General features: G+C 40.2%; 1 protein-coding gene across 1 annotated transcript in view; it reads right to left on the reverse strand.

Moving 5' to 3' along the window:
- sh3bp5lb (SH3-binding domain protein 5-like, b) overlaps positions 1-12,576 on the reverse strand; it is a 92,129-nt gene that overhangs the window by 24,037 nt on the left and 55,516 nt on the right. The window contains exon 4 of the mRNA XM_061834749.1: positions 12,208-12,369. Coding sequence (XP_061690733.1) covers positions 12,208-12,369 — 162 coding nt within the window. The remainder of the gene's footprint in view (positions 1-12,207; positions 12,370-12,576) is intronic.

Genomic DNA, 12,576 nt, shown 5'->3' on the forward strand with positions numbered 1-12,576 from the left:
GAAGTGACTGCATGCTACATACGAATAGAACTCCAAAACAAAGCAGTGTTGACATATCTTCAGAAGAATATCCATACAGTATATCCACTGTCTTCTGCTTATCCATATTGAATTTTTTTTTGTTGGTTGTTTTTTATTTGTGCGCACTTTGCTTGAGTTCATTACAGTATTTTTACAAAACTGGCATGCGCATTGAATGATAATAGCTCGAACTTTCACAGTTGGTTCACGATCTTCTGAGAAAACAATTTGTTAAATTCGGTTTAAATGGCAGGGAAAAAAGCACAATTAAATGAATATACAGTGCCGTGAAAAAATAGTTGCCTCCCCTGATTTAATTTTTTTTATTTTGCATATCTATCAAACAAAAAGTTTTCATATAATCCATACATTTTCTGAGCTACTTTTCCTCACAAGGATCATGGGAGAGCTGGAGCCTATCCCAGCTGTCATCAGGCAGGAGGCGGAGTACACCATGAACTGGTTGCCACCCAATCGCAGGACGCTTGGAGGCGCACTCACAATCACACCTTGGGGCAATTTAGAGTGTTCTATGTTTTCTGCAATTAATGCATGTTTTTTTTGGGATGTGAGAGGAAACTGGAGTGCCCGGAGAAAACTCATTATGGGCATGGGAAAGACATTCAAACTCCACACTGCCGGGGTCGGGATTTGAACCATGGTCCTCAGACCTGTGAGGCCAACGCTCCGTGCCTCCAAAGTTTGAAATCATCAAACTAATTTTAATATCATTCAGAGACAAACCAAGGAAATACAAAATGCTGTTTTCAAATGACAATTAAATTTATCAAGGAATAAAAAAATCCACCATTGTGACCCTCTGTGAAAAAGTAATCCCCTCATAGTAAATCACAAGGTCACTGTAACAAACTACAAATTTGGGAAAGATGAGTTCAATTTCACAAGTCACACCCAAACTTGATTGAAGTGATTGCTAAAGTGGATGAATTTAAATACTTGCTATCAACAGTCCAGAGCAATGGTGTGGTCATGACATAAAGAAACAAATACAAGGAGGTTGGAATGGGTGGCGGAAGCTGTCAGGTGTGTTTTCTAACAGTAGTCTCTGCTAAAAAGAAGAGCAAAACTTAGAAGACCGTGGTGAGTCCAGCCATGTTGGTCAGATTAGAGACAGTGACTCTGAAGAGACAACAGGAAGCAAGCTGGAGGTCATGAAAATTAAGAGGTTGAGTTTCACACTCAGAGTGACCAGGTTGGCTAAAATGAAAAATTTGTTCATCAAAGCTAAGCAATTTTATTTGCATAGCACATTTCATAAACAAGGTAACTCCATGTGCTTTACGTGATTAAAAGTATTGAAAAACAAAGCACACTTCTAATGGGGTACAGTACAAGAAATACAATAAAAAGTGGAAATACTCCAAAACGCATGAGCATTTTTTTTTAACCTGGATTTGAAAACATTCACCTTTATGAAATTATTACATTTGTGTGCAGCATAATAGCTAAATTCTGCTTCCCCATGTTTGCTTTGGACTCTCCACGCCACTATTTGACCTGATTTAGTGGATTCCGGGTTTGTTTGTATCCCATTAGCATTTCTTTCACATATTCAGGACCTGCAACCATTTCGTGATGAATAGACCAGTAGCATAACTTTAAAATCTATTCTAAACCTGAATAGAAGCTATTGTAAAGACTATAAGATTGGAGTTTTATGCTCTGATCTATTTGTTCTGGTCAGAACCTGAGCTGCAGCATGCTGAATTGGCTGCAGCTGTTTAATGCTCTTTTTGGGAGTCTTGTCAGAAGACCATTCCAATAGTCAAGTCTACTTGAGGAAAAAAAAAAGCCTGGTTGAGCTTCTCTTGGTCTGCTTGACATATGCAAGCCTTGACTCTGGTAAAAGGCAGTTTTTGCGATTGATTTGCTCTGACTATTGAAAGTCAGGTCGGAATCAATCAGAACACCAAGGTTTCGGCCTTGGTCTTGGGTTTTTAAAAATAGTGACTCCAAGTATTTCCTAACAGCAATCTTCTTTGTTTCCGAAAAATATCAGTTTTGTTGTGGCTTAGTTAGAGTAGATTTTGGTTCATCCAGTTATTTATCTGCTTTAGACAGTGACACATCACCTGAATTGGACTATAGTCATCTGGCAACACTGCTAAATATAACCATATGTCATCTGTATAGCTAAGATGGTAAAACTAAAGTTTTGGAAAAATTACCCACAAGAGTAGCATATACAGGCTGTCCAAGAAGTGACCCTTGAGTGATCCCATATGTCATTGCCATTTGTTGAGATTGAGTACTTGCAATGTTTACAAAGTATCTACTTTCCTCAGGTAGACTCTGAACCATACAAGGACTGTTTCATTTAGTCCGTTTCCAATCTGTTCAGCAGTATATTATAACCTACCATATCAAAAGCCGTACTGAGATCCAGCAAAGTGAAAATTGACACCTTTCCTGAGTCAGTGTTCAACCTTATGCCCTTTAGCAATTTGATAAGAGCAGATTCTGTACTTTGATGAGTTTGTAAACACACCTTCACACAGTTCTAGAGATCTGTTAAAGATCTTTATGAAGACAGGAGCAAGTTGGTCTGCGCAGACTTTGAGGCAGTATGGGGACACAAGGCCCCGCTGTTTGTTGATCTTTTGTTGTATGAAGATCTGGTTCACATCACTTTCATCAATGTTAAACAGTGGAGATGGAGATAAACAATTTTTCTCAGTAAATTTCAAGGAGAACTGCTGGAATATTCGTTATTGTTTCCACAGTCCACATCTGTCCTCGTTGTTGAGCTAAATGTCTGTTTGTTAGCACTCTTCTGCTCACTATTTTGAGACATCGGTAGAGTGCTTTCATTTCCCGGCTGTCTATTTACATCCACATACCGTTCAAGACAGTGGATTTTTGTTTCTAGAAGTGACATCCTCACCAATAGTCCATAATAGTTCTCAGTGGAAAAGGGAGGCATCTTGATGGCTGGTCTTGTTGCTTATACTATGTTTCTGCTAATGAGCAGACCACGCTCACATAATGTAAGAGGGTATCAGAAGATACAGGAATATGGCAACAACTCTGGCGACATATCCGTTGCTCTGTCTGCCAGTGCTTTCCTTGTCTTTATTTGCCCATTTTGAGATGGACAGCTCAAACCCAGGCTCATCAAACCACCTCCTATCAGTAGCACATTGATGCTTCAAGAACATGAAGTGACAAGTGTGCTCAGGACTGTAAATACCAGGAAGGCTGCTGGCCCAGATGGAGTGCTGGGGAAGGTACTGAAGGCCTGTGCTGATCAGCTTATGGGTGTTTTCACAAAAATCTTCAGATCGCTGCAACAATCAACCATTCCCTTCTGCCTGAAATCTGCAACAATCATCCCCAAATCCGTCCACCGAGGATGCTATCACAATAGCTTTCCACAATGCACTGAGCCACCTGGAACGCCAAGTGAACTACGTCAGGATCCTTTTCATAGACTTTAGTTCAGCCTTTAATACCATCATCCCAAGTATTTTGGTTGACAAGCTCTCCCTCCTTAGACTATCTCCTTCCATCTGCTGCTGGATTAAAGACTGAGGAGAAGATAATCAGAGAGTGCAGTCGTGAATTGTACGAGACAGTTCCTCTCCTCTCTCCACGCGAGACTTGAACTGGTGTCTTTGCTTCCTTTTTTGTCCTGTTTTATGAATGTCTGATTGGTAAACCTGACATTTACTTGGTCCTTCGAGCCGGATCTCAAGATACCTGAAGTTTCCAGGTGCTGAGTTGACATCCAGGCAAAGACCGTGGCCACGGCACTTGAGACCCTTTCCGGGAATGGGCCTCGACTTTGCATCTGGAGGCTGACGGTTGACGAGAAGCCGAAGGAAGTAAAGGCATCTCTGGTGAGTAGGAAACTCCCACACTCATGAGGAATGAGTGAATGCGCGTCTGGGTCACTGCGGCAGAACCAAACCTTGAGAATACAAGTCACTATCGAGTAGACTAATTAGTCTATAAAACTGAGAAAAGGGCAAGGTGTGTCCTGTACGTGAGCTCCGTGAAACGTGTGCATGTGTAAAAGTGTGAGTGGAGGTTCGCTACCTCATTTGAACAGGGAATTGAGTGACAACTGTTTGAGGATGCAGAGGTAAGAATTCTCCGCCACTTGTGGTAGAAACTTGAGAATTACCTCAAACAGAACATAATTGTCACCCTGTTCAGGGGGAAGTCAGTATAGTCACCCTTGGTGAACTTGGTGACTCTAACAAGGGAAAAACAAATAGCAATATAGTTGATAAATAGCAAAATACTTGAAACAGAACATCTGAAAAAAAAAATAATAATGATATGTCAGGACTAGAAGTTTGTAGAAAGCAAATGTCCTACTAAAATAAAACATCTAAATTTGGGGATAAAACAATATGACTTTGCTGACCAGCTCAACATACACACAAAAAAATATATATAGTTAACCTGCAGGATAAAATAAGAGAAAAACACACACGAAAAAAAAAAAAACAACAACAACAAAAAAGCTGGACTCAAGATGATGTGAAAACAGCCATAAAAGGTATCACATCTCGGAAAGTTGATGTAACATAATTCGTCCAGGGAACGCAAGACTTGAGAAAATCTTACCACTTAAATAGTGTGGGAGTACAATAAATTTGGATGACACAAAAGTACTTCCTCACAGCAGCAGGGAGTTTGAGGGTGAATATCGCGCACCTCTGATAGATTTAGAAAAAAAGCAAATTATTCTGCCATTGGAAGAACAAAATAAAATGAACTATTTGAAGAATATAGAATTGGACTGACTGCATGTTTTAAAGCAAACAGTGGCATTCCTGAAGATCAAACTCAAGGGAGCGTGTATCAAGGGCAATGAAAAAATGCTCTTGATGCAAATTCAAATAATCCCACAAAACAATGGATTGAGAAACATTGGGTTGACAAACTGACTGGCAGCCTGTAACATTACGTTAACGAAGCACTACACGCAGAAAAAGTGCTACAAAATAAGAAAAAGAAAGTTGACACCTTTCTGACAGAGGAAGGAGAAATTTATGGAGCTTTATGTGAAACATTTAATAATTGTGGCCGCAGATGAAGAAGAGAGCAGCCATCTCCCCATCAAGAATGTCCCAACTAATGCTCCCAAAATGCAACTTTTGAATTTGCCCCGTACGTTTGTTGGGAAGAGATGGCTTGCTGAAACTAGGACTGGTCTAATTCCCTCTCTGACAGGAAAAATAGAAGTAAAAAGAAAAAAAGGAATTACTGGGAGGACAGTTAAATATCTTAAATCTTAAATATCTTAAATAAGAAAAAGAAAGTTGAAACCTTTCTGACAGAGAAAGGAGAAATTTATGGAGCTTTATGGTAAACATTTAATAATTGTGGCCGCAGATGAAGAAGAGAGCAGCCATCTCCCCATCAAAAATGTCACAACTAATGCTCCCAAAATGCAACTTTTTAATTTGCCCCGTACGTTTGTTGGGAAGAGATGGCTTGCTGAAACGAGGACTGGGCTGAATTCCCTCTCTGACAGGAAAAATAGAAGTAAAAAAAAAAAAAAAGGAATTACTGGGAGGACAGTTAAATATCTTACAAAATAGGAATCGAGCACTCTATTATTACACCTTAGATATTCCAAACAAACCTCCCACAAGAACAGGAGATTTCTTGCTGCAAACAGCTCAAGACGTGATTGAACAACCTCAAAATGACGTAGGAAGTGACTCATTGCATGTGACTATGTAGTATAAGATACTGTAAACTTATAACAGCCCACACCAGAAAAATCATGATTATCTGTACTCAGATGGTATATCAGTCGTGGTGACAGGAACAAGACTGACTGACAAACTAAATGCACTACACAAGGAAAGGAAACCACCACACACGTCATTACAACAGGAGTGGAAGAGTTTGGGACAATTTGTTTTGGTAGTACGAAATGTTCCCGAGAGTGCAGAAAAACAACCAGATTTGGATTGGGATGACTGAACTGTACAGACAATATCTTATTGGACAGTCTTAAACAATCTGAGACCAGATGCTTCTGTATTCACGGTGGTATCACAATGTACAGACAATACTGGAAAAATAGAGGAATAGCGACAACTACAGGGAACACAGTGACACATGAAAAAGCTCCTACAAAATTTGCTCATAGCAGTTCAATTACCAAAAGAAATAGCCATATGTAAATGTGCAGTACACACATCAAATACAGACAAAGAATCATTAGGAAATGGATTTACAGATAAAATAGCAAAAGAAGCAGCAGCCAAAACCTTTATGGGATTAGCTGACCATGTAACAAATGAAGACATACTTTGAGATGATGTGTAAAACAAAATGCAACAACAAAGTTTACCAGCAGAACTAAAAATGTGGAAAAAATAAGGTACTACATTACAAAATGGGAATTATGTCAGCACACATACAAAAAAAAAATTCTACCAAAAACTTTTTAAGTGGGCGGCAATCTTGAGCCATGGGAAGTCTCAGGTCTCAACAGGAGGAATGGTAGCCCTCGTACAAAGGCATTACATGATCCATGGATTTAACTTTTTGTAGGGCTTCTTTGATCTGTGTGCGACATAATCCACAAGGGAATGTGCATCCAAAAGGTGGTCAGTTTCCTCAAGCTACACATCCATTCATCCCTCCATCCATTTTCTTAGCCGCTTATCCTCACAAGGGTTGCGGGGAGGGCTGGAGCCTATCCCAGCTGTCAACGGGCAGGAGGCAAGGTACACCCTGACCTGGTTGCCAGCCAATTGCAGGTCACATGGAGTAAAAACAGCCGCACTCACAATCACACGTAGGGGCAATTTGGACACAATGATAGATTTAGTCTAATTATACATAAATCACAAGCACGTAAGGGTCTCATTCCATTCAAAACACTGTTTGGGAGACCATACAAATTACCAATAATTTTCACACAATGAGAGATAGACGAATGATGTAGGAAAAAAAAACACACAAGTCGGTCCCTCTCTGGAGTTATTAAGAACCCCAAACACCTTTAAAAAATTGCAAAAAGGGGTACTTGAGTTCATTTGTTGATTGTAGGAAAGTTATTGCTTTTGAAACCATTGTTAACACAAACAAAACTAATTTGTTTTTATTGGCCACTTGTAAGATAGCTGTTCTCATTCCCACTCCCAAGGTCACTGTAGTCCGGTTACACATGGGAGTGAGACTGCTGTCATAATGGAGACTCAACAGTTAAATTTTGCTGTTGGGTGTTGGATGAAAACGCTGTCCGTTATTTTAATTTTTCTGTTCGAGTGGTACCTGTGGGAACCACTCGAGGTCCCACCCCAAAAGAATCAATAAAATAAAATAAAAACAAAACAAATTGGATAACTACATACAAAAAACATGTCCAAAAGATTGTATTGTTTTCACAGATGGAGAGATAATACCAATGCTATTAATTGATAACGAACGCAAAAAAAAAAAAGTTGGGGGATTCTGTGTATCCATTAACTTCTTTTGAAAAACTAAAAAAACATTGTTTTCTAATGGCATGTCACAAGGAAATTTCACATGCATCAATTTGATAGGACTAGAAACAAATTGGGAGTATTATCAGCATTGATGTGTAAAGCCATTTTTGTGCCATTGTCATGGTGGTGCGGCAGTAACTGTCTTTTTGATTTTTTTTACGCCGGATGCCTTTCCTGACACAACCCTTCTAGATTTATATGGAGAGAGAGCTGGAGCCAATCCCAGCTAACTTCGGGCAGCGGCAGACTACACGCCGAACTGGTCGCCAGCCAGTCGCAGTGCAGATGTCGACACCATCACTCAGCGGGAATCGATCCCACGCTGCCTTCCCTCGAAATGTCCCTCTGAGGGAAACCTGAACTACAACGTGGCCCGCAAGAGAAATGAGTTTGACATCCCTGCACTACAACATCAGAAAAAAAGAAAAAAAAATGTAACAAGTTACTGTGCTTTAATAACCTTATTACTGCCATTTGTCTATTCATCCTATGTCTGTTTATGAATTAACATCTACTGTACATGCAGTTTTACCCGAACACTGGCATAGACTGAGCAAGAGCTGAATGACATGGGCAAAATAGCAGAAAGAAACACGTCAATATACACCTTACACACTGTAAATGGTCATCTCAGCTGAGTCACCCAACGGGAAAGGTGAGCAAAATCCTGCATAAGGTGGATGCAGGTTTAAAGTATCTGAAAATACCTGAAGGCTGGTGAAGATTTAAAAGACACCCGAGTCATTTAGGGGTGACTTGGTCGACATGACTTCAAGATAGCTAAATAATATGGTAGCATGTTAGGCTGCAACATTGACAGCCGTAATGATATTTTTGTTCATATGCTACTTTTGGACACATGTAAAGCTGACAAAAATACATAACAGAACCAATAATTATACTCAGTCAACTATGCCTACCACACATAAGATAAAGAGGCGCAACCTCATTTCAAATAACATTGGTAAACAACTATGCGGGAGTCACCGAGGCATGAGAGGAGGACTCCATGTGTGCCTCCCAGTGAATCAGTTCAGTACTTTTTCAATTCCTTGGCAGTCTAATTGCTGGGGATTCCATATTTGGGCTTAGGCTAAATGAAACCCCCACTTTCTTCTCATCATTTGCCAATTTAATGCTACCTTAGACCCAAATGCCATACAAAAGAGTACGTATACTATGGAGGGAGTATTTTAACCGAAAAACCTGAGGAACATTTTTTCATTATTATGATTATCATTTTTACAAATAGGAAACAAAACTGGTTGTTATTCATGTAGAATGCAGGCAACACGGTAAACTATAGTTACAACACGTGCATGGGCCCTGGGCCACTAATGCGTGTCATTCCAACAGAAATCCCAACACAATGTACTCTGCAGGTAATGACTAAAACAAATCCTAAGACCACTTGTCAGTAATGGAAAAGTGTTTATCCAACAATTAAGGCAGTAAATGATAAATTGATATTTTCTACTAATGTTGCATTGGCTAATTTCTCCTGCGTTAGCTTTACAAGGACAGATTTTCAGGTGAGAAGTCTCAAAAAACATGGTGTCACGATATCCATCTGCAAACTGCCCCACTGCTCCCATGCAGCAATTTGTTGTGGTGGTGTGTTGGTCAAAAGATGTATGACACACTGATAAATGCAGCAGGAACGTGTACACTGGTATCACTGCTCTTATCTGTTACTGTGTCCATCCAAAGCAGAGGGTATACAATTGGCCGCATCCATCTTTGGACCTCCCCTTGGGTTCTCTCGAAGGCGAAGGTCCTCTTGGAAAGATGGAGATCTGACATACATTGATGCAAATGGCATCCCAACTGCATACCAGATGAGTATAAGTTGGTTAACGAGATTGCTGCAGGATGGGAATCCATCTTGTTATGGATAACCCCGAATAAAAACGTTGACAGAATCAACTACATACATTACAATGTACAGAAACTGGGTAATTATATGGAAGCAGGCTTTATTGCCATAAGGGAACAACCAGCTGCAACCTCACTCATGAGGTTCCAGAACCGCATAGTGGTCGACATGCTCCTGGCCGAGAAGGGTGGCGACTGCTCAATCTTCGGTGACCAGTGTTGTTTATTCCAAATATCACAGCACCTGATGGGTCACGCACAAGAGCCATTCAAGGCCTCCGCACCCTGAACCACAAGATGAAAGAGCACTGTGGTGTAAACACATCAGCCAGGTCTGAGTGGTGGGGGAAAAAAAAAGTTTGGCAAATCTAAAAACTTGGTGTTCTCTGTCCAAGTTTCTCTCGCTGTTTGCAGCTATTCTTGCATTGTGTGGATGTTGTTGTATTCCCTGCATAAAGGCATCACTTAACCAACTTATAACCACTGCTATTTCCCCGACAAATTCAAAATTGGCAGAAATATATCCACTATTGGTACAACAGAGTAATGACAGTGATATTGTTGACCACGATGATGACGTTATGACTTCTCTTCCAGACCTGTTCTCTGATCCAGAAGATTACAAGTAATTAGTGCTATATTTTCCTCCAACTGTAAGCCGAAAGGGTGATCTATTAGATGATTTCAGGATTTGAGCAAATGTAGGATAAACAGGAGGATAATGTAGAAATAATTGTAAATAGTATTAAGTAACTGCTTCTGACTGCAATGAAGAAATGCTTTGCTCTGCTCCAATTCAGTTACTGCTCTGCCTGCAATGAAGAATGCTTTGCTCTGCTCTAGATAATGTGGCAGCCTCCTAGCAGGAGATTGCAAGAACAAAAACATCTAATCATCAGAACTGTTAGAACTGCTGCCTGTTAAAGAAATGATGACCACACATGTATTCAACAATCTTCCACACATGCACACTCATGAAAAAACATGTACACCTTGTTTCAAACTGTTTTGCTTGTTGTCTCCTTTTTGTAACATCCATGTAAATAAGGGGCGTCTAAAAACTAAATAAATAGAGGTGCTGAGGAGAAGATAATCAGAGAGTGCAGTGGTATATTGTACGAGACAGTTCCTCTCCTCTCTCCTCGCGAGACTTGAACTGGTGTATTTGCTTCCTTTTTTGTCCTGTTTAATGAATGTCTGATTGGTAAACCTGACATTACCAAAGATGTTTTTCGATCTTTATTCTATTTTATTGCACCTTGCACCTTGTGGAGAAGCACTCGTCATTTTGTTGTATGCACAGCATATAGTGACATTAAAGGCTTTTGATTCAATTGATTGATTTAAGTATTATTCTTTTTGACTCACACTGTGTCTCGCGACCGGAGCACCGTCTGACATATGATGGCATTATTACCCACAGTCAGATAGACGGCCAAGGTTAAATGTTTTGGAGATAAAGTTAGAAAGGATACTTCAATAGTTTGGACAAATCCATAGAGATAGACTGATTATATCAGTAGAGGATGAGGAGGGAGCAGCATAGTGGTGCAGCTGTAGAGTATTGGCCTCACTGTGCTAAGGACCGGGGTTCAAATCCCAGCCGTGCCTGTGTGGAGCTTGCATGTTCTGCCTGTGCTTGTGTAGGTTTTCTCTGGGTACTTCAGTTTTCGCTCACATCCCAAAAACATGCATTAATTGGAGACTTTAAATTGCCCTCAGGTGTGATTGTAAGTGTGACTGTTGTCTCTCTCTGTATGCCCTGGAATTGGCTGACAACCAGCTCAAGGTGTACCCTGCTTCCTGCCCGATGACGGCTGGAATTGGCTCCAGGACTCCCGCGACACTCGTGAAAATCACCGGCTCAGAAAAAAGCTGAATGGATGGATGGAAGGATGAGGTGGATGGACTGCCAGACAAGAGAGCTAGAGGAAGACCAAAGAGAAGCTTGATAGATGCAGTGAGGGTAAACATTAGGGCAATTGGTGTGCCTGCCCCATGGAGGCCATCGTAAAGTTGAGTGTGCTGGCCACCATTGGAAGAAGGCAATTGCAAATGCCGAATGTCATTATCCTCGTCACCTCAGACATAACAGTCAACTCTGGCAGTGAAAAGGGCATTTGGATTGTGGAACCTGTCTGGTTTGTTATTGATATGTACACCCATGGAATCCACTCTCTCCACTTCCACAACCTGGATGATGACTTTTGGGTCTTGATACACCAGTGTGCTGCAGAAGCCCTGCTTAGCCTCATGTTTATCTGATGGCCAAGTTCCAGGACGCAACATTCCCATCCAAACCAATACATTTCCATTGAAAATAAGTCACAGCTTTTCACAAGGTTTAACTTTTTTTCAGCATCAATGCATCTGATTTTAATACAGACCCTAACCCTATGTTTGAAGAAAAAAAAAAAAAAAAAAAAACACCCAAAATAATTTTACGTAAGGTTTTTCACAGTTCCTTGCGTTGTGTGCAACCATATGCAAAACAATGTGCGGACATCCTTATTATTTTGGGTTATTTTTGATTCGTTTATTTACCTTTGATTAACCCAGGTAAAGCAAATCATAATCACATTTTCGTTTGCAATGAGAAACTGACAAGAGACACCTGAGTAAAGCAAAGCAAAATAAAAGCAGATAAAAAATACAAAGACAAGACACTGCACGGCTCAATATACAGGTCGTTATGTAATACATCTTGGAATATGGGTATTATAGCTGTAAAATATTAATATTTTATTTATGATTAATGTAATCCAATTTATATTTTTAACATAAATTTGAATGAACAAAGATTTTAACCCGATGCCAGGGGCAATACCTTAGCAGTAGCATGGTTGAGCATCTCCTGCCACGTTGGATCCATGGTGTTCCTGTCAGCCAAAAGTCCTTGTTCTGCCACATAGACCATCTCTCTGGCAGCAGTGTGCATGGACACAGCCCTCTCATACCTTAAAGCAGCTTTCTGGGTCTCCTGTTGTGCCTGAAATTGTAAAAACAATGGGTTTAGTAATTTGTATCACAAGGATATGTATTAAACCGCCGTCATCCCCCGACACACACACACACACACACAATATATGACACTTCACCTTTTATGTATATACAGTATGTTCAACATATAAGTTTTGGTGTAACTCAACATCATGTATCCAAACATTTTGTAAATGAATAAATGGTGAATTTCCAA

Source organism: Syngnathoides biaculeatus, chromosome 1 (assembly GCF_019802595.1).
Source record: "Syngnathoides biaculeatus isolate LvHL_M chromosome 1, ASM1980259v1, whole genome shotgun sequence".
Classification (NCBI taxonomy): Eukaryota; Metazoa; Chordata; class Actinopteri; order Syngnathiformes; family Syngnathidae; genus Syngnathoides; species Syngnathoides biaculeatus.